The sequence below is a fragment of the Pezoporus occidentalis genome, unplaced genomic scaffold, assembly GCF_034315485.1.
Source record: "Pezoporus occidentalis ecotype Australia unplaced genomic scaffold, CSIRO_AGI_Poc_V1 ctg199, whole genome shotgun sequence".
NCBI classification, from domain to species: domain Eukaryota; kingdom Metazoa; phylum Chordata; class Aves; order Psittaciformes; family Psittacidae; genus Pezoporus; species Pezoporus occidentalis.
Genome location: NW_026913844.1, coordinates 1,115,587 through 1,141,565, shown reverse-complemented (window position 1 = coordinate 1,141,565; position 25,979 = coordinate 1,115,587). Strand labels below are relative to the sequence as shown.

General features: G+C 48.0%; 1 protein-coding gene across 3 annotated transcripts in view; it reads right to left on the bottom strand.

The window, feature by feature from the left end:
- GRIK4 (glutamate ionotropic receptor kainate type subunit 4) overlaps positions 1-25,979 on the bottom strand; it is a 179,186-nt gene that overhangs the window by 41,295 nt on the left and 111,912 nt on the right. For all 3 annotated transcript variants that reach the window (XR_009964551.1, XM_062617643.1, XM_062617642.1), the window contains exons 4-7: positions 21,556-21,653; positions 18,151-18,316; positions 14,052-14,230; positions 10,923-10,976 (exon numbers count right to left, since the gene is read on the bottom strand). Coding sequence is in view for 2 of the 3 variants with exons in the window: in XM_062617643.1 (XP_062473627.1) it covers positions 10,923-10,976; positions 14,052-14,230; positions 18,151-18,316; positions 21,556-21,653 (497 nt within the window). In the remaining variant the exon portion in view is untranslated. The remainder of the gene's footprint in view (positions 1-10,922; positions 10,977-14,051; positions 14,231-18,150; positions 18,317-21,555; positions 21,654-25,979) is intronic.

The following is a 25,979-nucleotide window of genomic DNA, read 5'->3' as shown; positions in this document are numbered from 1 at the left end:
CAGTGACGCCAAGTTTAAGCTGCTAAATCAAAGCAGTTCCTCCCCACAAGGCAACACTGCGCTGCTCCTTTCTGCCATCGGGTACCAGGAAGAGATGCCACTTGCGGAACATCCTAATGCCCTGTGGGAAGTTGCTTTGGCTGTGGGCTCTGGAATGCAGCTCATCCTCTTGCATTTCTGAAGAGCAATGTGGTAAGATGTATAGAAATGACTGTATAAAAGAGGATAAAAACATCCCCAAACAAGCTCTATTTTGCTACTCGCATCAATGGAAGCAGTTACACGACAAAGCCAGTGTCCTGGAGGAAAGTCCAGCCTTTCTTGTCCTATTAGCAGGAAATAATGGTGCCTTCCTCACTAATCTCTCTTTGGCTAACTGCTAAAACGGAGCGAGAAAGTGGGAGTGATAGTTTCAGAAGCTGCTGGATGCCCATTCTCTTCCATCACTAATACGAATGTCTTTTGGCTCTGTGGACTATGAGGTTTCAGCAAGTCAAGGCATTTTTTATCTTTCCTGCACACGGGTGCATGTAGGAATAATGCCTGTAAATCTTTCAAACATGGACTTGCAAGACTATTCCAGCACAACAATGTCCCATGAGGATGCGATCAGGCACAGGATTTAAGAGCGTTTTGGACACAACCGCATTAACGTTAGGTAACATGAAATTGCTTGCGAACTATTGATTCATTTGAATGATATTATGCTCCTGCCTTCCTGACAGGTTATCCATTCACCCACAGCATCCTGTCAACCCACGCAATGAGGGCAGATGGCTAATGAGAACCTGGGCTTGAGGAGATCCTGGATGCAAGCAGAGCAGCAGGAGGTATATTCAGCCCCACTTCCCCCCTAGGCCAGAGCTGGGAGGCAAATTGTGTGTGGGACAATGCAAGCAGCTGCCTGATTGCCCTCTTGGCTTCATCATATGCAGAAGGAAAGGAGATGTTGTGTATCGAAACAGCCACACAGTCCAAGGCTTCCATCTCAGGCCAGACCGCCCCAACCTCAAAGCAGCTGAAATCAGTGCCTTTATTTATTAGTGCCTTTTCTCCCTTCAAAGCATTTCTAAGCTTTTGAGGTTGCTCAGTTACTGGCAGGTTTGTGACACTCTGCTTCTTATATTAGCAACTCCTGGGTGAGGGAATGAGCCCCACTTCATATGGGGGAAACTGAGGCAGAGGTGCGCTCTACCCCAGTCACACAGCATTGACAAAGCTGGACCCACAGCTCCACTCTACTCGAGCTCGCTGGGTCAGTCCCAGCCCCTGGCTTGGATCACTCATTATTCCAGAGGGACCCACGCACACATCAGCCTCATTTCCCTGGGGTAATGCCTGTGCCCTGCCGAGGATGGAGGCAGCTGTCAGGGTCTGCCTGACAACACAACCACAGGCAGATCTGGAGTCAACTCTGCTCTGCTTCCAATATTAACAGCAGCTTTTTCCCAGCTCCCATTGCTTGTCCTTGCAAGTTTTGGTTGTTCTCTACAGACAACAATCTCCATATCTGTCTTTTTCTAGGCAAGCCTCCAGCTGCAGAAAACCCCATTTCTGTTGTTGTCACGCTCATAAAGCATTCACCTCTAACACATGGATGGTACACAACCCTTCCTCTTCATTACTCCCTATCCCTTCCCTCTGCCCTCGCTTCAACCCTCTATCTTTAAATGCTTTTCCATTGGACATGCACAAGAGCATTCTGCTGACCCAGGTCAGAAACAAGGAAACAAGCCATGAGCTGCCTATGCAGTGGAAGGGAGATAAACCATCCTTGAGGGACACGCTTTGTTTGCAATGGGATATAAGAGATTTGGTTAGGTCAGGCTTGCTATGGAAGGCAAAGGGGTGAGAGCATGCGGATACTCCAGTATCTGCCGGCTCAGCTTCTGTCCCTATTTGTTTTTAGCTTTCTTACACAGCCATTCACCACACCTGACATTTCCAAACCCACATACTGCAAACAAACTCATTTACCATTCAAGGCTTGCACCATTCAGCTGATTTCCCATCCTCAGCCCTGGCCCAACCTCCCACCCTGCCCTCCCAATGGCAAGGGCTGGCTGAGCCTCTGATGCTGCCTGGCAAGAGATGAGCACAGCCAGGAAAAGGGGTGGAAACCCCTGCTCTGGAGATGATCCCAGATGGCTTCTCTCACCATGTATTTGTGTGCAAGCATTTACCTTGACAAAGGCCAGACTGAGGTAGGGAAATACTGCTCAGATTTGAGAAGACACTCGAATGGCTCTGTAGCAGGTACAAGGGGATTCAGTGTTAGATTCTTCTTTGACATTGAAGCTGGCTTTTGCCTAAGCTAGGCACAACTGTGGCATTCATACCCGACCTTGCCTTGACTGGTAGACAAAGCTGGTGAGCCTACTGCTTACACAGAGTAGTTTCACAACTGCCTTTCCTCTCTTCTCCTCGGCTCATGCAGTTACTCTTCCTTATCTGCACTGCTGGCTGATGCTTTTGTAGCCTAGAAGATGGCTTTCCAGGGCAATACAAGCAAGCAGCCATTAGGAAAATAACTCACACCTATCAGCAGGTTCTTTCTAGAGGAGGACTCCAAGCCCTGGTGCACCTTGTTATGGCCTCCTCTGCCTGCACACATACCTGGTGAACCCAAGGAGTGAAGCACAGAGATGGGTGCAAACAGCTTCTCCCTCATCACCTCCTATTCCACTGCCAATGCCTTTTCCCCCCTCCCATCATTGCAATGATTGACCAGCACTTTGCCTTCCATCTCAGCCCAGCTCCTTTATGCCAACCGGTCCAACTTGGGGCACAGAGAAGACCATCAAGCATCAAGCCAAGGTGAATTCCAGGTACACAAATCCTGGCTGTCTGAATTCTCACCCCTCTTTTCAGCCTGTTGTTTTAAAGCACCCACCAAAAGCCATCATTCTGTGGGAGGAGATCTCAGGGAAGGCAGGCCCAGAGGGTCTGCAGCCAAAATTAATCAATCAGAGAAGAGAAATCCCCAGGCTTTGCTCAAATCACAGCAAATTCTGCAGCAGCACCAGGCAATTACAGAGTAGATTTTCTGACTTCTATACAGGGCTGCAACCACTAAATATGTGCTGTTAAATAACAACACTTAGCAATTCTATAGTACTCTATATTTTCCAAGTGCTAGGCACACATTAGCTAATTGAATACAAAGGGGTTCCCTGGGAGACAGCAGTGGAGGAGCTATTAGAGGATGAAATCACTCTTGGGTTTCTGTGCTTCATGCAGCACTCGACCTGCACTCTCACTTTACAGCAGCACACAAAAGCTAGGGAGTGACCTGAACATTTAGACTATTTGGAGAAGCTGGCTAATAAAAGCCACACAACCAAGCCCTGTAATTCATGATTTTAAAGCCATGAGCTTGGATTTTCTGGCACCGCTAGCTGCGAGTTACGGATCAGGAGATTTACAGGCTATACTCTCTGTTCCATTAGGAACATAAACCCATAAGGTACAAGCACTTTACCCTCTTGACTTGCACATTCAGATCACAGGCCAGCTGATCCCAGCTGGGACTCGGCACCCACCAGTCCTCTCCCACCTCAGCTCCCACTGGCAATGGGGCTCCTGCAATGTGCTGGTGGGTTTCTGATGGAGACCCCCTCCTGCCCCGTTTCCCTCCCTGTAACACAACAGCAGCACACTGCTCCTCACACTGCCACAGCACACTGCGTGTCAGAGTACAAAATCAGCATCAGAGGGGGCTGCCTTGCCTCCTGGGGACTCCTGCCAGGGAATTATTATGCCTTGAATACAGAGGAGGAAACTGAGGCGCAGAGCTAAAAACGGCAGGCAATTAAAAACCTGACAGCACAATTCAGCCTAGAAGAGACGTGGGTTAACAACGTGCCTTACAATGCAAAGCATCAAAGTCAGCAGTCATAGATAAGCATCTCATTAATCAAGTATCCTCCCAGATCTGCACCTAAGCGATCCACTCCCAAACTAAACTAGACCCCGCAAAGGATGGCCAAGGTCTTCCCTCACTACTGCCATCCATCACATCCTCCCTCCCAAATCTGGGAAGAGGATGGGGACGTCTGCATGGAAAGGGCAAGCCAAGAAGGGGATCATTTCAGGGACTGCAGTAATAGGACAAGGGGTAAATGGTTTAAAACAGGGAAAGTTCAGGTTAGATATAAGGAAGAAGTTCTTTGCTGTGAGGATGGTGAGGCACTGGAATGGGTTGCCCAGGGAGGTTGTGAATGCTCCATCCCTGGCAGTGTTCAAGGACAGGTTGGACAGAGCCTTGGGCAACATGGTTTAGTGTGAGGCATCCCTGCTCAAGGCAGGGGGTTGGAGCAACCCAAACCAGTCTATGATTCTATGATCATTAGTGTCATAGCAGCCTGCCTCATAAGCAAATATTGCTTCATGTGCGGAGCTGTGAGCCCTCGAGACTCCCCTGCCCTGCCATGCTGTGGTCTCACTTCAGCGAGTGGCTCCCAGTAATTGCTCAGCCCACAGCGGCAGACTTCAGCTTTGCTATTCAGCACTCTGCATCAGCTATTGAGCTCCTTCCAGCTTTATTGATTTTGGTGGTGATATTGTTCTGCATCCCATTTGTGCGTGCAGAACCTTGCTCCCGACTCGATTCTTATCACATTTTTAATAACCTGGATCACCCGGGAAGCAGGGAGACAGCGAGCTCTTACCTGCACACGGGAAACAAGGATAAAGATGTAAAGATGGGCTCGTTTCATCTATAGTGACCCTGAGACCTTCCTCACACCCAGCTCGACCCTATCCCATCCCAAAGCCCTGGGAAGAACAGGACTCGTTCAATGACTCCAAGATGTCCATCTCCCTCCTCTCTCTTGCTCACACACATGGTTATTTCCTCTCTCAATCACTGCAAGGACTTTATTGGATTTTTGGATCTGCTGATTAACAGCATCTGAACCCCCCTCTGTCACTGTCATTGCTCACTGCTCAGCAGCAGAAACGCCTGGTGCTGTAAGCTCTCTATGCTGCACTGACCTCAATCCCCTCAGTCCCAGCCAAGGATCTGGCCCTCTGATGGCAGCAAAGGCTGATTTACACCAGGCTCAGCTCTCCGTGGGTCCAGAACGCACTGTTCCTTCTCCACTTTTACGTGGGATGGGAGGGAGAATACTGGGCCAAGGCTTCCATTTCTCTATTAAGCTCTCACTCTGGCAAAACTTCCATTTCAAGAGGATGTGGTGCTTAGAAAAGCTGTCATCCTCCAAAGACAGCCTTCCAATTCCCATACTGAGATTGCCTGGCAGCTTTTAGACAAGAGCCAAACCTTCAGCCAGTGCCAAGTCAGCACAGCTCTACTGACTTCACTGCTGACATCACCGCGTGCCAGTGTGCATCATGAGTCACTGGTTTAGGGTTAAACAGAGGAGCTAAGGCACCTCAGCTCTTGGTTCCTTGGGCAAACAAAGCTCTGTCCAAGGACTCTTTCCCCAGGCCACGGGTGGCAGGACTAGTAAGCTCAGTCCCAAGGAGCAGGAAGTACCATCCTGGTATTATTTACATGGAACAGATGTGGTGCAACTGCTCTGCAGTTACTCCAGGTTTTTATAGTTCAGGCACGAACAACATCTTGACTCCAGAGCAAGCCTCGCTGACAGAAAGGGGAGCTCTTCCTCCAGGGACACCCAAACCATATGGTTTCCTCGCAAGGAGCTTGAAAAGACTTTAGGCTCCTGTGTCATTGAAGTCCCCTACACTGCTCTCCTACTGATGGAGATCATTAACAGCAGCAAGAGTACCAGTAGAGGACAAAGTGGGTATCAACAGAACACAGGTTAAAGTGAATGAGCTTCCCAGGGGACAGGTGCTACCTCCCATTCTCCTCCGTAAGAGGCATGCCAGGGACTGCCATCACTACCAATTTCTCCCCTGAGATCATCAAACTTCCTCTGTTAGATGCATCAGTGGAGAAAACACCTGTCTTCACCTCTCTGGACCCTCCTGCCCTCAGGGCTGAGCTGCTGAGTCTGTTAATCATTGCTAAGCTCCTGTAAGAACACATCTATTTCTTTGCTCAAGTGGACAACATTACTTTAAGGGCTTTATGGTCTTCCTGAACGGTTCAGTTTGTTTATAAACTATTAACAGAGTCAATAGGTTTAGAATGGGCCACATGTAAAAATCAATTCCTCTGGAAGAAGAAAGTCATCACAGCAACAAATTGTGGCCTTTTAGCAGGTAAGTGCATGTGGGAGACCTACCCAAGGCACTGTTATGGGGCCATTCATGTAGTTAGAGAGGAACTGCGATCTCAATGAACTCAGGGACAGTTTAGGGGAACCATCCATATATAATTGGATTGCTCTTAGGAAGTTGATGCATCACAACATCAATGTGCCCTATGCTGGTAATGATGGGTCTTTTACCTCCTCATGCAAGGAGAGCTATTAAGTTTTGGAGGCTGTTCTTCAAACGAGAGCACTTTAGGAAAATACATTGCCCACATCCTTCGTGAAAGCAATTTACTGCAACTTCTCTGCAGGGAGCCTGAGGCTTGAAGTGACAAATCCTCAAAGAGCAAAAGAGGTCAAGTGCTAAGGTTGGGACCTGAAAAGCACAGCTCTCAGAAAACAAGGGGTAGGGAGACTGAAAGGCAAATAGGACAAGACAGCAGGGGGGCAGAGGATAAAAGAGAGGTTTGCTCACACATCTGTGGGTCTGGGCTCTATCTGGGACAATGATTTACTCAACAACCAGAAATCAAGCACAGGATGGACTCTGAACAACACATAAAGAAGACCCAGGCAGGTAAGGTAGCACAGGCAGCAAAACGCAGGGAGGTATAGTTATTGCTTCATCTAAATCTTCCTGTTCTCATGCTAACTAGAATGAGGAGAAATTGCTTTGGCATCCTTGCAAAACCCTGATTTGTTTGCCCTGCTACCACATGCCATGGAAAATAGGAACCATAAATCCAGAGAACGATCAGGGCTCTACAAAAAGGTTTGCATCAGCTCCTAACAACAGGAAAGCTGGCCGGACTGCAAGGTAAAATCTGTCAAAGCCTAACAAGAGAGCCCATCCTCTCACTCACGTAAGGGGGTTTGCGGCCAGCAGACCTGATGCAGTGAGGCCAAACACTATAACCCAAGCTGGAGCTCACGCCATGAAAGCAGGCACAGAAAGAGCAGATCACTTCACCAAGAGAAGGTGATTTCACCAGGCAGGAGTGACAACTTCAGTGTCACAACCCTGGTCAAATACTAAGCTGTAGTCCACTTTCCCTCTGCTTGATTTGACATCCTTCCCTCCTTCCAAAGGATGGTATCATAATGACAAGCTGACACTGAAAAGTGTGATGTTGTCTGGATGATTTGGACACTCATTTCCCCTCCGGTTCCAACAGGTTACCCAGAGCAACAGTAGGGCTTCAATAACCTCGTCCTATATAAAAACCAACCTCTTTGTAAGTCCCTAAACAAAGAAGGAAAAACAAGAAACAAAACCCCCAAACCACAACTGATTTAGCTGGCCTTTGGAAACAGAACATGGCAGCTTTTTTATCAGCCACACCACCTGGGCCCAATATTGTCAGGGAGCAAAAGTGCACCCCATGAACAGACCATCTGACTGAGGGCACTAGTAAAACTCCTTTATACCTTCCTTCTTACAGCAATAGTTTTGACTGTTTCAATTAATTCCATCTAATCTCCTTGATGAACGTTTTGAAATTTAAACCCAGCCCGAGGTCCACAAGTTATAATGAAAAACAAGAGAGGAAAAAGAAGGCAACAATAACAAGCTACAACGGAATTAATAGGCTAAAAGAATTAACTGCAGCACAGGATTTTGGAGGCATCCAACACCCCTTCTGCTCTGCACTGGTGAATTCAAGGATTCCCAGCACTAACAGGAACACTTCTTTTTTCAATTCTCTACTTAAGCACTAGCATCATCATCCTTATTATTTATTATTACTATTATTATATTTCTACTACTTTTATTATGGACCTTTACATGGTCATAAGGTGCTGGGGAGTGGGGAAGGGAGGATGACCTGGGGCAGCATTTGCCTTTAGTTCAGGACATTTCAACCCCCCCAGAAGGGTAATTCCCAGGGCAAGGAAGTTTGTCACCATGTGGAGATGCCAGGAAGAAACCGAGAGACTGAGATTTCCTGCAAGGGGACTGAGGACAGGAGGGTGCTCAGTTGCCATGAGTACCACGTACGCAGATGATGGACATGGGAAAGAAAAATGCACCAGACCTGTTCTGTTCTGTGCATACCATTAGGACTTCTGGAGCTTGTGTTAGTGACAGAAAGGGTCCCTTGAGCTGGCTGAAGGAGGCTGATAATGAATTTGCACGCTGTAAATTAGCCTCTGGATATTTTTACATCAGCCTGCTCGCCTCGGCTCCGATGGAAATGCATCGGGGGCCCAAGGACTTCCTCCTCATTTGCTCTCGCCATCTCCTGCCAAAGGCTGGCATCTGCTTTCCTGTGCTGCTCTGCCTCCCCATTGACTGCTCTCTGCTGGCTACGGAGGAGCTGTCACCCCCAAATCGCTCTCCCATGGGCCCTCGCCATGGGAGCTGCAGCAACTTGCCTCCATCTAACGCTCCGCAGAGGGAAATGCTGAGACATACAACTAGCTGTCGGCTGGGATGTGCTTATTAGGTAAAATTAATGCTGGAAGATAGAAACAGAATTCCCCTCCAGAGCCGCAGGGCAGGTGTTTAATTCAGCATTTTATCCCCTTTTCTCTTCTTTTTTAACACCTCCAGATAGCTTAATGCTATCCAGACTGCCTATTCCCCTTCTGATAGGCTCTCCCTTCATTTAAAGCCATCTTTTTTCTTGCTCCCCTTGACAGCAGTTCACTATGATTTTATCTTTTCTATTAGGCAGCGACTGCAAAAAACCTCAGAGGGTTCATTAGGAGCTTGGTAATCCCTCCAGATTTATTAGACTAAATTGCTCGTTCCCATCTCTCATCCCCATTTAAATATTACTAATTTCCTTAAACATCTCTTCCAGCTGCCCAGGTTTTGCCCGATGTCACCTTTAACAGTCCTTGCCAAAAATGCAGCTTTGCTGAGGGCTGGTCTTTTGGAAGAAGTGGTAAAATAACCTGGGTAAAGAGATTAATACCCTGTGCAGGGGAATGGCAACAAAACTCATTTCTTTCTCACCTGCCATAACTGCATTACACTAGATGAATGGGTTTCAAAGACAAATATCACCTTCTGACCTCAAGCAAAAGTTTAATCATACCCGTGCTTGAAACTAGTGTGGTGGCAGTGGTGGGGAACTTAGTTTTTATAGTTCTATTGTCTGAACACCATCTATAAACACAGACTCCACTTTGCTGGTGATGGGCAAATAGAATCCCTTACCACGTGCGTAGTCCCAGCCCATGGGGTGCACAGCAACACAGTTGTTGCGAGCAGAAAACAACATGAAAACTACTTGCTGGGACTGGGAAGTGACTGGAGTGGGTTAGTGTTGTGAGCAGGACCTGATGGGGACGGCCACTGTCCCTTACCAGCTCCACCAGCACAGCTACACTCCATCTCAGGGCCTGTACTGGGGGTGAGAAGTCACAAAACAGCAGCCACTGCCTTGAAACAAGCAGCCTCCCAAGGGCACAGCTCTTCCTCCAGTCTCTGCCACTGGTTGATCCCCCCTTGGTTCATCCCTTCCTTTTGCTTTCCTGCTAGTTCCATTTGCACGGGAATAAACAAGAGCAGTGAAGCTTGCTCTTGCTGGACTGATACTGAGCAACATTAGGACCTATGCATTGAGCACTAAGCAGGGATCAGAACACTATTAGTTCAGGTAGGAAGCGTGTGGGGTTTTCTATTTTTTGCCTTTTTCTCTTTATTTTGACAGCTCCTTTCCCTACCCCTTTTTTATTCTCCGTCCCAATTGCTCTCTTGGCTTTCAAACTCCCATTTCACTCCTTCCCCCTCCTCCTCTCCTGCCTACATGTTTGGCTCCATCCATTCCCGTCTGTCTCCCACCCAAACACAAAGCGTGATTCAGCTCCCGGCTTTCCTGGCACACGCACACCATGGCATAAATATTAATAGAAATTAGAGAAGATGAGTATCATTTGGGGTTGGAAGGCACCTCCACTTAATCATCCGCCCTACCCTGCCGCACTCAAGTCTCCAGCATCCCCACACCAGCATTAATAGGCAGGTATCTGCTTTCCCCAGTGGCAGCGTTCCCTCACACCACTTGGCAGCTGGTTCAAGAGCTTTGTAGCTGCTGCAGCAGGAAAAGTTTCTCTCATGTTTATTTTGGGTTTCCCCCTGCTGCTGCCTAAGCCCATTACTCCTTGTTTAGCACAGTACTCAGGGATTTAACCACACGATCCCCCCATTAATGTTATTAGTAGCTATAAAGCCAAATCACCAGGGGCCAGGCTGAATATATACCCTGCTCTGCCTCTCGATGTTTATGGTATCATCTTTCCTTTGTCTTACACAGCTGCTCTCAGAGGCAAAGCAAAAAAGCACAGGGTTGTGGTGCCCTCCACGTGCACACCCCAAGCAACCTACCCCATGGGTAAAGGGCTCAGGGACCGACACCTCCAGCAAAACCCTCCTGAGCCCCTCAGATGGGTCAGGAGCCACCCATCAGCTGGGGCTTCCCAAGGACCCACACATCTCATTGCGCCATCTCCATGCCTGCAAATCCTTTCACAGCTACATGGGATCAATCAGTGCTGTCGGGAGCCCATCAGCTTTCACCTCCTAAAGGCCAGGGCAAGACTTCCCCTGCCTGATAATTAGGTTTGCAAGGGGACACCTCTACTTGCTTCCATCCCCTTTCTGCTGCAAAACTCCAGCTCCGCAAGCACGTCGCTCTTCCCAACGCTCCCATGGGCCAGGGAGATCAGCTCCCATTAACATGACTCTACACGCACACAGGAGAAAAGCTGAGAGAAATGTCTTACCAGATTAGTGAAGATATACGTGTAATAGGCAGATGCCATTCCCAGTTCAGCTGCCTGTGAAGGAGAGGAAAGGAGATTAGACCAGAGCCTGACAATCTTCAATCTCCACTCCGGCAAGGCAGAGACTGGGCCCCATTTGCTTCTTCATCCTTATCGCTCCCTGCAAGCGCTGCTGTCTTCCTGCAGGAGGGAAAAGGTGGGACACAGCAACGCGATTTGACCTGTGAAATTAAAGTCTGGGGAGCCAATCTTTCAGCCTACCCCTGAGGTCTCCTCTCTGCATCAGCACTGACAAAGCACGTGCACAGGGGCTGCCCGGCGGAGAGAAACTACCCAGTGATGGATGAGCAGCAGCTCTGGTCCCCTGTGACCATCTCTGCTCCCTCTGCAACATCACACATGGGGATTTCTGCACGTGGCCCCACTCCAGACAAGGACAACCTGGAAGGAAGATGCCCATTGGAAGCAAAAGCTTTTGCATCCCCACAGCGATGTACAGAGCCGGCAAGGTGAAGCGGGATACGGCAGCCCGAGGCCTCCAGAGCCCCTTGGAATGAGGAGTTCCTTGGGAATACTGCGTGTTTGGAGATTGCTGCTTTTCTGCTGTTCAACTGCTAACATCTTTTTGAACATAACGAGGGGATGCAGCAGTTGGGAGAGCTCAGGGCTTGTCTCCTTTCGCCACAAACACCGCGAGGCTGAGAGCAAGGTGGAAAAAGCTCTTCTGGAGGTAGAGAAAATGGACGGTCACCCCACTGGTGGTTTTCCCACATGTATCTGTCAGATTTGGGCTCCAGCCCTGTAAATTGACTAGCACAAATGAAATCTAGTAACAAAGCCTGTTCTCCAGAATTTAGACACGGATGCAGTGGCCACAGAAATAATCAACAAGGGTAAAAGCATATGGAGATGCAGAGTGAAGGACACAGATTTTTCCATGTGATCTCTTCTAGAGATCCCAGACTAGATCACTGAGGTCTTTTTCTAAACTTCACAGGTCCCAGTAAACAAGAAGCTGTCTGTGGGAACAGATGCTCAGCAAAGTGGGGGATTAATCTGCAGATCCTCCTGAAAGCCTGTGTTTCACTGCCAAGCACAGCTGGTATCAAACCGTGCTTCTGGACCTTGGCAAAGAGGTTTTCCCATCACCCCAGATCACACAGGGGAGCTGGAGGCAGGGAGGCAAGGACCAAAGGCAGCCTGGGTTTAGTCACTTCCTGTCTCCCCCAGAAGCTGGAGGATGGTTACAACAGAAAGTGAATGCAGGAAAGATACAATGAGGTGGTTTAGATCCCATCCTTCCCTATTCCTCCCTGTTCCTCACCTATTTCTGTGAAAAAACAAGGCCACTACTATTTCAGTGGGAGTTGACATGGACAGCAGGGAGATATGGATACTGACTGATCATAGACTGGACTGGCTGTACCCAGCCTTAAGATTGCACACTGTCTCCCTGTCCTTTGCACAAGTGGCAAAACGGACCCAGCAAAATTATTTGCCCACGAGAGCACCATGACTCCAGAGGAGGCTGCAGCCCTGCCTTTCAGTCACTGGCCTCATTTTAAAGCCCTACACAATAAACCCTGGCACCCAGTTCCCTTCCTTAGGACACTGATAACATCAGCTCCTCGTCTGACCCCCTTTGAAGTCAGTGCATTTGATTTCAAGGGCAGAAAATCAAAGCGAGCAACAAAGCGCTTCCTGCGAGCATCGCTCCCATCCATTTAACGTGCCCGCTGGCAGGTGGGCAGCCGGGAGAGGCTGGTAATCGAGGAAGCAACCGTGTGTCTCCAGACCATATGTGGAGGGTAAGAGATGAGAAACTGCAATTTCTCTCGTTGTGCGAGGCCAGGACTGGTCTCCTGAGGCACGTCTGACACAAGGCACTTTCAGAGCAATAACATGTTTTTCATGCTGTTGGTGACCTGTGGGCAGAGGCCAATGATGTACCATGTGCTCACCACAACCTCACTCCTTACTCTGCTTGCACCTCTGTAAAGAAAACACTTTTCATCCTCCGAGGGTGAAGGAAGTTACCAGATCAGAAGCTCATTATTTATTACCTTCCATTCCTGCAATCCTCTAGTTGGGAAGACTGCTTTAGGTTTTACTCAACTGCTGAAAAATCATGGCAATCTCCGACATCTTCACCAGTTGTGGCAGAAGGATGCTCAAGAAGGGAAGGGAGACGGCGGGTGCATGAAGAGCACTGCTGTGTGCTGGTGGGAAGTCACTATAGCAACAGAGGAGGGGGACAGCCCTCAGCAGCCAGGCAGCACGAAGGACCAGGAGGGAAGAGAGAAATGAAGAACCACAACACCTTCCCCCTGCATAAAAGGGACCCAAAAAACCCCAAACCTGCCTGTTTTGAAATACAAGCAGGGGAATAAAGATCTTGGGGAAGGTGGGAGGGAATAACTAAAACAGCTCTAATGGTTTCTGCTGCTTGTCACCAGGAATAAATCTGGTAGAGCCAATGCCTTTGAATGACTGAGTCCCTGACATCGCAGCCAGGACACCATATGTAAAGCCTGACCCAGCAGGGAGGACCCCACTGCCTGGATCCTGCCTCCATTCAGGAAAGTCCTTCTTGTTCCTTCCAGGATGTGGGAAACTCTACACAACTTCACAGTTCCATCTGGAGCCACTGCTCAATTTTGAAGTAGTCTATCAAACCAAATGCTAAAAACTGCAGCAAGAGACCATTTAAAAATAAACATGATTAAACCAAAATCTCGGTTAATAAGGCAATAGGAAAGGAAGCAAAAACTTATAAATGGAGTTGGAGATAAAAAACAAAAACGATGGCACTGACTGACTGATTTCAGAGCGCCTATAGCAGTTCTCCACGGCTGTTTGATGGCATCAGAGCCACGAGCACAGACCACTTCTAGAGAGCAAACACATCAGCTCAGAGCAATTGAATCATTGCTTCTAAAGAGACAGTCCCGGAAAGAGAGAGCAAATTGTTTTCCCCAGAAACTCCATCAGTGGCAATTCCCCATTTCCAGTGTTGCTGCAGGAAGTTTTACGCTCCGTTGTCATACAACCCCTGGCACGTGCATGCTTACACCCTGCACGCAGTGAAAGCAGCAGCCTTTACAACTGTGATGCTCAAGAGACCCTTACCTTCCGCAGAATGGTATGAGACATGGAAGCGTTGGCGTGTACGATGATGGTGGCTGTTTTGTCATCTCGGATCTCTTTTAGGAGAGGGGTGGGATCCCGGCTGTCATCCAGCATCCGGACCGAGAGAGTGTCCTTGGAAATGAGGAACTGCCGAAGCAACTTCTCTAGGTTTAAAAGGCCTTCAAATAAAAGTTAGGGGAAAAAAAACAAGCAGACACCTTTAATTTTCTGCTTGGTTCACAAAGCGTTTCTCCATAGCCCATAGTCATTCCCAGCAGGAAGCAGTCCTGCAGTTCTATGCAAAGGAAAGGATTTGGGGCTGCAGCACAGGCTCACTGCTTGGGCCTGTGTCCATTCCCAGGCAATGGGAAATGAGGGAGTTACCCCAGCTGCACACGAGACAAAGCCTCTTGGGAAGAGAGAAGACTGCCGATACAAATTTGGTCAGGACCCCAGGGTCCACACAATTTCTCCACTATTTTCCTGCATGCAGGATTGCTCTGGTTGTCGCTGGTTGCTGGAGGATGATTCCCTCTCCTAAGCCTTTGCATTACTACCTCCCAAATGAAGTGCCCTGCAAGGCATGACTCGGTTTGGAGATCTTAGAGCACTCTGATGGGAGCTGCTGTCTTCCAAGGGCATGCATCCCTGAGGATGGAGAGCTCTGCTGAGAGTCAGACAGAGCAGAGATCATTGCTAAAACACAACATGAGGTCTACATGCAAATATGTGGCAAAAACTGGGAGTATGGTCCTGGCACAGTGCGGAATTACCTGCAGGCTGGGGATTCCTAGAGCAACACAGAAGCCAATAATAAAACAAACCGGCATGTTTGATGCCTTAGAGAGGAATTAGAGGTTGAAGTAGGACAGTCATCGCAGCCCAGTGGCTCCATCACTTTGCCTGCCTCCTTCTTTCTGCCTTGCCATCAGCATTTCTGCCTCCCTCATGCTCACACCGAGCTCTTTGAGTGCAGGACCAGGCTCTCCCTTCAAATAGGAGCTGAACAAAGCAAGTAATTAGTGAGCACCCACGTGGATGAGTCCCAGGTTGCCTGGACTTGTGCCCTATTGCCTTCAACACTTCTCATTCAAGCTTCTTCCTGCAGCTAGGTCACTGCAAGGGCTCCTTCCAACACAGCTTCCTTGATGTCTAGTAAGACATCAAAGCTCTTGCCACAGCTTTCCTTAGTCAAGAAAGAATATTTGATAGTCTGTCTCTTCCATCCAGCTGCTGCGTTTCAGCAGGAAATTACCTCCTGTCAAGTTTGATTAACCAGAGAGTCCACCAGATGTAATCATCAGCAAGACACACGTCCCATCCCTACAGAAAGATGGTCCAAAAAGGAGGGGGAAAGCTGCATGAAGCAAACTGAAAAGAACAGAACCATCAGCAGAATGATGTCCCAGAAGCAAATCGAATCCTCAAGTCAGACCTCTACTCTTAACCTAACCACACTTGGACTGTATGAAAGTGCTCACCCACCAGAAGGTGAAGGGAAAGCTGCACTACTCTGCACACCCAGATTTACACCACAACGTGACTTTCAAAGGGACATAAATCCATGGAAAGGCATGGGCATCTGGAGGGAAATCTTCAGCCATCCCCCTTGGAAATGCTCATTTTCCATTTAATTTCCTGCAGAAATAAAATCAGATCCTGTTCCTTAACACTGCAGGTTGTATTTCTCAGCTCTAAGTTAATCTTGCAAACTGGAGAGCATTCCCTCTGCCAGCGGCTATGGGTTTGTGATTCACAACAGACCCTCAGCTTCCTCTTCATTTTTCTCTCTGCTGACTACATCGGCACCGCTGCTCCTGCCTTCTCCTCCAGCCCACAGCTCACTGGGGCACAAGTCCCAGGTACAAAAGCCACCCTGGCCTCTGTGGTGAGGAAGTGAGGAAGGCAGAGCTCAGCTGCAAGCTTTCTAAAGCACATCAGGCGCAGAGAGGAGGAAATAGGACCAGGCTAAAAGGGAAGCGTTTGATCTCCTCTGGTTCAAGGAAATGATCGTTTCCAGCATATCAGATCCTACCTTGTAGCCACTTCAGAGCAGTTCACAAACTACCTAATCTATTTCACACTGCAGAGAAACTGAGTCACATAACGCCATTCTGCTCACCATCCATTACACTTAGCCTGGCCCAAGTTCAATTGACTTCAAGGGTCATTTTCTGCTTCTGCCAGAAGAAACTAGTATCGGTCCCCAGGGAAAGGATGTGACTCCTTACAGTGATAGCATGAGCGTGACGGGATAGGACCCAGGAGTCCCATCACACAGCCTTGTACTTAAACCAAAACAGCTATGACTCTCCCTCCTGGGACCTAAATAACAACATCCCTCAAACCACCATTTCCTCACTGATGAGCAGATAGCTCATATGCTCCCCTATTTGCCTCCAGGGAACCTTCCAAAAACTCAAAGCGCCTTAAGTTACTTGTTTAAGGACTGTGATTAGGAACACTACCTGTCTTAAGGGAAAATGAGGGCTTGCGCTCCTACATGAAGCTGGGTTATACCTTTTCTGCACTCCATTATAGTGAGAGCATATTGTGCTTTAAGCCTAGCTCAGAAAAGGTCCTTATTGGGCACAAAGAGCAGGATGCATGAACGACACCCATCCCACTGCTTCCCTGGGTCTGGGAAGGACTTGGGTTGCTCAGCGCATCCTAAATACCGAGTTATCCAGCAATAGCAGAGTGAAACTAATGGAAGTAATTCAATTAAAGGAGTGTTATTTTAATGTGAGCTATTTGGTTCCCAAGGTTTGGATCCCAGTTAAATGAAGAATCATGCTGTATTCCATGGGAGATGCCTGCATGTTTTGGCACGTACCTGAGGATTAGGGCAGGGGAGCACAGCAGTGTGCTGATGACTACGTGTGCTCTGTGCCCAGCAGCAGTGCAAGGACAGAGCTGTGAGCACACAGGTGAGAAAACCTCATTATCTCCTCTTCCTTTCTATTTTTCTTCCCTTTTGCTTAAATTAAGCTTAGACAATGAAAAATTCCAGCACCAGAAGCAATGCAGGAGACCATTTACATGATTTTAATGGCATCATTTTGGGTCAGGTCCTCTGCTAGGGTAAATTTGAGCATGTTTCCTCAAGGCAATTTAATGACTTACATCAGCTGAGGATGTGGTCTCCTCAGGGTACATAAAGCAAAGAGAAAAGGCAAAGACACTCTTATTCTGTCTGTTCTGTGCAGGAGTCTGCCACAACACTGCTGGTGGTGTGAAGTCTGCCCAGGGCTAGCTGTAAAGGATCCTGGCCCCACTGTCAGACACTGCTAAGCTCTTGCCAGTATCCCAAAGCTCTCCCTGGATCCACGTGCCTTTTCAAAGCCCCTTTTCTAGGCTTGTTTGTATGATCAGCTCTAGCGCTGACAAACCTGGCTACAGGATAATAAAAGCACAACTGGTGCGGGTAATACGCAGCAGCCATCTACCTACACACTGACCTTAAAAAGCACAGGACACACTTTAACCACTGTGCTACACACCCTGCTCCTGCCACCTTAGGGAAGTTATGCCAAGATGAATATGATCCTGCTGAGATGTGCATCCAGATGCACAATTACCAGCAGATGTATGGCTTGCAAGCCCGAGAGGGTGTGCAGTGTTTTGACTATTAATCAAGTCCTGCTTTTAGGCCACAGGTGGCACACGGGTTTGGGAAAGGCATATTTCAAAAAGCTTTACTTGCCTAAAATAATCTCCAGAAACAAGCCCAAGCCTTTTTTTTTTTTCCTTCATATAAACCCATCTGTGCAAGCAAAACACCCTTCAGATTGTCAAACAGAAGGCAGGCAAGTCTCTCCCCATCCCCTTTTCCTCCTCTCACAAACACCTCCACGGGCCAACAGAGTGGGAAACCTGCCCCGCAGGGCACCGCTGGTTCAGGCTGTTCTGCTTGAGTGCTGACCTGCTGCAAACAGAAGAGACCCTGCCACCACAACCAGGCGAGATGCACACCCCGGGATGCTCACACGCATTGCCTGTGGGACCTTCTCCAGCAGGCACCAGACACGCAGAAGGAGGTAGAAGAGAAGGCGCTGGGTGCAGAGGGGCAGCCGAACCCAGCCTGGCAAGGACTTACATTCAGCTTTGGCACAGATGAGGCAGGCAGTGGTGCAGTTAAAGAAGTTCAGGATCCCTGCCACGGCCACGCTGATATCGGTGTTGCTGGGATGGAGGTTGAGGGTGGTGAACCGCTGGAGCTGCAGCTTCAGGAATTCCTCCGGTGCCACTTTGAAGTGAGGAACCTGAACGGGGAGGAGGGGAAAGAAAACACAATTAAAGAGGAAAAAAAGGAATAAAACCAAATAAATCTACCCAAAAAGACCTTTGGTGCGAAACGCACAGCGGGCAGAAAGGGAAATATCCCAATAAAACTGCAGAAGCATCGCCAGAGTGAAGAGAGGAGGGTGGGATTTGTGCAATAGCAGAGGATAATAATTATCAGAGCAACAAGAAGCCACGGGAAGGAGTGGATCAGGAAAAGTCTTGCTGAGCCACTCAGAGAAAGGCAATGGGGGCTGTGATTACAGCACAGGAAGCCATCCCGGATGAGTTCAACCTAATTAGCTTGGGTACTAATTGCAGCCGGGCCCCCACTTCATTTTGGGCTTGTTGCCTGGGTAAATTCAGAGGAAGCTTTGCAGGCAGGGAATCACAGAGCCCATGCTGGAACCCCCCAGCCCTTTGCTGTGTGCTAGATGGATGGAGCGCTGCAAACCCACCTCTGCCTGCAGTACCCATGTGTCATCAGGTAATTAGGAGAGATGAAGGGAAGAACAAGATGACCCTGCACTGGCGAGGCCCAGGAGGGAGAGGAACAGATGCAGCAGCCAGAAGCTTTGGACTGTTTTGATCAGCAGAGAGGTAACTGGTGGCCATACGGTGAGCAAACTCCAGTGGGACACAACCACAAGTCCTAATAGTGCTGTGCATGTCATTAACAGAGCAGAGCAGGAGGTGGGAGAGGAATATCCAGGGAATGTGGGGAAGGGGGAGCGGGGAACAGCCCGAGGGCTCCCTCCAAGGCAGCTCTGCTGCACACCTCATAGCTTTGCATAGAGGGAACGGACAGACCAAGCTCAGACACAGAGGGGTTCAGCTAAATAAGGACAAGGAATATTGTTTTCTTTTTGCTGAATGAATTCTTTGGAAGAAAGAGAAGACAGAGAAAGGGAAACGTCTGCTTCGGCTTCATTACAGGAGTGTCAAGTCCTCTTTTCCTCCATTATCAGTCCTTCCAGAAGCTATCGTCCTATGCTTCCCATCTCTCTCCTCGTGGGAAAGGTTATTAGTACTTTGCGATGGCTGCTTTATTGACAGCATAAGGTGTTTGGGTTAGCAATAGGAAAGTTAAGGAGTAATAAGCTGCTATCTGCCTTAATTTCAGCCCGCAGCCCTCATCCCAGGTTCTGGTAACAGGGAGAGAAGAAAACTGTAAGCAAAAGGTGAATTCCTTTAACCAGAGCAGACAAGGCAGTTCCAGCACAAGAACACGGATCGTTCTTGGGAGCCAGATGGAGCCTGAGACTTCCAGCAACAACCACGACCAGGGAAGAGAGCTGAAGGCAGACAGCACCTTGGCAATTCCTGCAAGCCCCCATGGCCATGGTTCAGACCTCACCATCAGCCCCCGAGCCCTCTTCTCCTTTCCAAGAGCTCTGTCCCAGTGCAACACCCCTTTCCGGACACAAGGACAAGACATCTTTAGGCCAAAGGCACTAGAAAGCTAACACAGGAGACACAATTCATCCCCCCTGGTGAGCACCAGGCCAGTCGCTCCACCATTTGGTGGTAAAATGGGGACACTTTCCTTTACCTGGTGGATGGCTGCAAGTACAATGGCTTTGGCTGGGCTGCTATATCCCATTTAACACAGCGGCATGAACTGATGCTACTGTGATATAAATCACAGGGAGTTACTGCAGGTTTACATCACTAGGAGGGCAGCCGAAATCCAGCTTGAGAATCAAACACCTTAGAAGGGCACTAGCACTCATTTTCATTGCTGGCAAGCAAAACTAAACGAAGAGACTTAGATCAGAGACTCTGAATATGCATTTCAGGGGAAAAACACTTGCAATCTGTTACTGCAGAGCTCCCTTTACCTGGGATGGCTCACACGTCTGGGACGTTTAGCTGGAAAAAGCACTACAAAGTGCTCTCAAGAGACCCATCCCGCTGCAGCCAAAAGCACGAGGTCTAACAGATCTCTTCCTCCTCTTCAACACTTCTGATTCTCAAGGAACAAAGAAGAGCAGTCATTTGTGAATGCAAATTATTTACAGTGCTCAGTTCCAGGCACTCCCCTCCTGGGCTCCAGAGGGAGGCCACTGGAAGGCTGAGAGATGTTATCTGGCTTTAAAGGGATGGACTACGTGAAGAGAACTCCATTTCTTTTCCCTTGAGCAGAGCCAGATGAGTGCAGGATGGTTCAAGGCTTATACAATATTAAATCAAGCACAAAGTCTGGGCACAGATAAAAGGGGTTTGCATTGATGGAATAGCAGCGAACAGAAAGGGGTGCAGCTTTCCAAGTATGCGCACAAAGTCAGGTCACATCCAGGGATTCTGGCCGGGATTTGCACCTGCCAGGGCAAGCTTTGGTTTTTTGCACCCCATATGGTTTGCACGGGGTGGCACGTGAGGGAAGCTGAAGTAAACAGTGACACAGATGAAAACAAGGACAAGGGAAGCAGAGAAAAGAAATGCAACAGGAAGATGCTGCAAGAACATATGACTAGAGAAGGGGCGATGAACCAAGCTGGATCATTAGAAGCCATGGCAGATCATGGGAAGGAGAATATAGCAGATAAGACAATTACAGCAAGTCATCTTTGCCAAGGATGACCTGGAATACCATAGGGATGTACCTCACTTCCCCTATCTCATGGAGGCGATGTCCCTGCTCCGCCTTATAACAGGGACATGGAGACAGAACACCAGACTTGAACAAGAACTTCAAGAGGCAGACCCAGGCAAGGGAGAAGGCAGCGTAAGGCAGAGCTGGAAGCTGCAGCGAGCTGTGCAGCTCTGGCTGGGACTTGGCACAGACACAAGAACCTCAGATGAAACCCTTCAAGGCTGCAGAAAGCCCTTCTGCATGGGATCTGCGCAGATGGCATTGCTGCTCAGTATAGTGGTAAATTAAAAACCTCATCCATACTTAGTAAATCAGCAGCAAAAGGAGGTGTTCCCGGGGAATCTGGGCACCCGGCAGCAGGCAGCGGGAAGCGCTGCTGCGATCAGAGCCCACCAAGAGCACCTTCCATTTGAAGGGCAACACGAAGAACATGGGGCTGGGGAATGGGACAGGATCTCTGCATGTCTCTTACCCATGGTGGGTGAACTCTGCTCTCACCCCAGGCTGCTGTGAAACACTGCGAGGAAGGAGCCAGGACTCCTGCATTACCTCTGCTGGGCACGAGGGTCAAGTCAGTCAGCACAACGGCACAGACTTACTCCAACACAGAACTCATTCACTTACCTCTTTCTCCCCACAGATATTGCTGATAATAGAGCTCGAGGCTGGGCTCGAGGAAGGTCCCAGGACACCCACCACTCCTTTGGGGAGAATCTGACACACTGTGGGCACCAGAGAGAGGAAACATGCATTAGAATTCATCCTCAGTGTCGAGCAGACAGACACGCTTACGGCACCTTACTAAGGATGCGGTATCAGCTCCTCCACAAAACATATCCCTGCCATTTATGTCCCCCTAAAATTCCACTATTCCCTCTGAAGCACTGCCCCCCTGCCTGTGACACCCTCCTCTCCAGCTTTTCCCAGCCTTTCTAAATCCCACCTGAACTCTCCCCAAAGCCCCAGTATCTCTTCTCCAACTCAGAACTGGGGTTTGTTCTTATAATATCCCTTTCTGGCCCCAGTGCTATTCTCCAAGAGAAAACAGTAACTAAAGTTTATGGGAGATGCTAAGCACAGCAGTTGCCTGGCTTCAAAGCATCATCCAGCAGCAAACAAACTTGTACGAACTCCTTCCCTCACCCTCTGCAGAGCTCAGTGGTAATAACAAGGATCACATTACTGTTTTTCATTTGTGGTTTTTCCTCGGCAGTAGTTAAACTCCTGTCTCCATGCCACCCAGGTTAGCAGAACAATAAACCGACTCTGACAAAATGAAGAAGTTAAATCTCTTCCCCTCAAGTTTCCCCGGTTAAACTGCAACCTTTTGTCCCTTTAATTCACAGCACAAATTAAGCCAAATGGCACTCCAAGGACGTGCCCAGCTGGTGTCACCTCCCTGCTGCCATCCCAATCAACCACGACGCTCACGAGCATTCCTGCAGCAGCTTGTGCAGGCAAAGCCTCGAACAGAAGGCGAGAGCCCCTCCGCCTGAATCCCCGGACTCCAAAAGGCACATCTGGACATGGGCTGGCCACAGCTCATTCTGAGATACCAGACCTGCCTCAGCATCCCCACGCACTCAGCTCCTTGCTCCCCAGACAGATAAAGCCACATTTGCTCAATCGGCATCAAGTGAAGAAAGGGGATGCCCCCGGGGTGAAAAGAGGCCCCACAAGTACTTATCAGTTCTGGCAAAAGGAAGCTCACAACGTTTTCAGATGTAAAAACTAAACCACTGTATCATGAAGCTGAGATATTAAAGACAGTGCCTCTTCAGTATCAAATGGGCAGCCTGTTTCAGAGCACCATCCTCACCGCAGGTCCCTGGCTTACACGTCAGACAAGCTTTTGTGATGCTCATGAAAAGTTATCTAGATTCAGCGGCTGGAAAAAGGAGCTAGAACAAGTCAAACCAGGATGTATTTTCTGTAGTGAAGGGAATTCACCATCGGAACTGTCGTCCTACAGATCAGAGCAGGTTCTCTATCAACTTCAGGTCTTTAAATCAAGGTATGAAACGAGAGCCTATACTACGCTTAGGGCTATGGGGCTGAGTGCTGTGTTCAGCATGTGAACATCTACAGTCCATGTTCTGCAGAAGATCAGCTAATGAAGGTGCTCACCTCTGGCCTTAGACTATGTAAGTCTCCACAGCCCCATGACTGGAATACGGTGCTAAAGCTGAGGACGTAGTTCGTCACTTTGGGGAAGCGGTTTTAGCTCTTTCCAAACCTCTTGAAAGAAAAACTCCACCTACTGCTATGTATGGACCCTGTACATAGCAATTGCTCTGCCTTCTTACAGAAGGCGCAAGTTCAAGCATCTTCTCTTGGGTTTTCCTTCCTTCCATGCCCCTCCACCACCTCTGTCTGCTACTGATGTATTTCTGCAGCATCTTCAAAGGAATCCAGTACTTGCTTTTCCTCTCTGCTTAAAAATTTACAGGCACTTATACCTCTTCAGAAGATCCTTTTAAATGAGAGCAGCAGCAATTTGAAAACCCTGCATACTATCTCAGTGGTACTCATCAGTCCCTCTAAGCTGCACGTAGGCCCTTCGGGTGATCGGCAATTCAGCGTCTAGGAGGAAGAAGCTGTTCCAAGCCCTCTTATCCACAGGTCATTAGGGTGAAAGTCCCGAGGGGAATTTTGTTGTGCATGCAGGGAAAAGTTTGCCGAGTGTTTTTCTTCTCATCTCTGGTATTGAGAATAAAAAGCAAGTTAAGTAGTCATAGCAACAGAATCGTAACAACTGGCAGAAGAAAAAGACCCGGCTTATCACTCCAAGGGTGAAACATCCAGCAAAATTAAGGGAAATGAATGGAAACAAAGTGGAGGTGCCCTAGGCAAAGGTTTTGGGCATGTTTGGAAAGCTTCTTTTGTAATCAAAGCACATTTCCTATTTTAAAACACCACCTGATGCTGTTCATCTCCACAGGGAGAAAAGGCTCAACCTAGCTACCACCATAGACAGCGTGGATTCAGACAAGCACTTGAGGGATGTAGAAATGTTTGCCCTGGACCACAGTTTCATCCCCGATAACTACATGGATAGAACCATAAGACACTGGTGTAGCCCCTACCACTCAGAAGTATTTGTACTTCAACACATATGCACATACACAGCACAGGATGCACTTTTGGTTGCTGCACACCCCTATACCTCTGCCCAAGACTGTGTCCAACTTTTATGGGTTTTAGAATTCAGCACTTCAGGAAATACTGGACATTGAAGTGACATCATATCTGAAACGTCCAATGGCACACAGAAATACGTGCTTATTTTGAACATAAAAAGGCACAACAAATGAGTTGTGCTCAATGCATATACATCCAAGTTGTTGTGGTCACATAGTGCCTTTCACCTCCTGTGGTCTCAGGGCACCTGGCAAGCATTTCCATTAACTCTGCCTATTTAAATCATGCTGGAAGCGCTCAGGTGAGAGCATCCACCCAGGGTGCAGAACACAGCATCTCTTTCACTGCCTACAGACACCTGATACAAGGGTTTCAAACAGCATGCAAAGAAGATTCCTGCCTCTAATAGAAAATAAATTATCAGGGAAGATATGCAATTACTTCAACGTTTCCAAGATTGCCAAACGCATCTGAGGATCTTGAATGACAGGACTGGTCAGGACGGGATTCTCATACAGAAAACATCAAGTGCATAAACAGACGGTGCTATAGAGAGTGCATCCTGCACCTGGGCTCCAAGACTGCTTCCTGCAGCACCCTCTATGCTTCTTAGCAGGAACCCACAACCACAGCAGGAGTAATCCAAGAGGATCACAAAGATGGTGGACCAGTTAATAGCTCTGTTGAGTCAATGTCCCTGGAAAGGATGTATCGGGCACTTTGAAGTATTAGTATGAATAAATAAAAGTTTAAAATCCTCCAGTTGCTTGCTCACTCTGACTGGTGAACTGCCCCGAGATGTCTGGATTAACATCAAAAAGATGCTTAAAAGACTGATGAAATGATAGGGGACAGGGTGACAAGCAGAAAATCTGTCCCTCCCCGGACATCAAAAGGAATAAGGTGTTTCAGATATAGGCATGATTAAACAAGTCATTTTGGATCTCCATAAAAGGAGCTGAAACATCAAACACAGAGAACAGGCATCACTTGTAACAGCAAAAAAAAAGCTCTAATCATAACCTTTCACTGCAAAATCATTTCAAAACACAGGACTTCACAGGTGTTGCATACCAGAACAGTCAATGCTTGTCTCCATTCATCTATAAAGCAGAAACAGCAACCCATGCTTGGGTGTGATTCAGACTGACTCATGTTTTACCTGCTATCCAAACAGTGATTTTATGGCCTCCCTAACAGGAAGATGCCTGAGTCAGTCAGGAAGAAAACAGAAAGATAACACCTCAAACTAGAAAACAAAACTAACTCTCAAAGACCCTTTCTCTTGGAGCACTAGCTGTACGTGAGTGTCACTGATGGGGGGGAATTGCAGTGCTCCTCCATCAGTCGGCTAACCATGCCAGCTGTGATATTTGAGGGTGATTCACAGGGTGTGAAATTTGAGATCAGGATTAAAAAGATGTATAACAGCTTTGCAGTCATAGGTTAAAACATCCCAACTGCTTTTATTAATATTACGTGTGATAACAAATACAAGCGCTTTATTAAAGCTGAGAAGGCAGACATTTGAAAGCTATGAAAGCCTTGAAATGTAAGTTAAAGGATCTGATTCTCCTCTACTACCAGTATAAATCAAGAATAACTCCAGTGACATTAATAGAGAAGCCATGCAGAACACGGATTTCTCCTTTTGTACAAAATGCTTTAAGAGACTTTTCTCTCTGAAGAAAAGGCAAATAACACGTTGCAAAATTGTGTCAATATTTACTTGACCAAAACCACATCAGTTTGCTCCAATTTTTACCTTTTACACTCTGCGAGCTCAAGTAAAGGAAACAAAGAGAATCACCCTGAGGTGAAAACTCAAACCAGAAGATTGCCTCTTCCCCACTTATCCCATTTCCACATTCTCCCTGAAGACCGCATTTGCTGAAATCAACATTTTC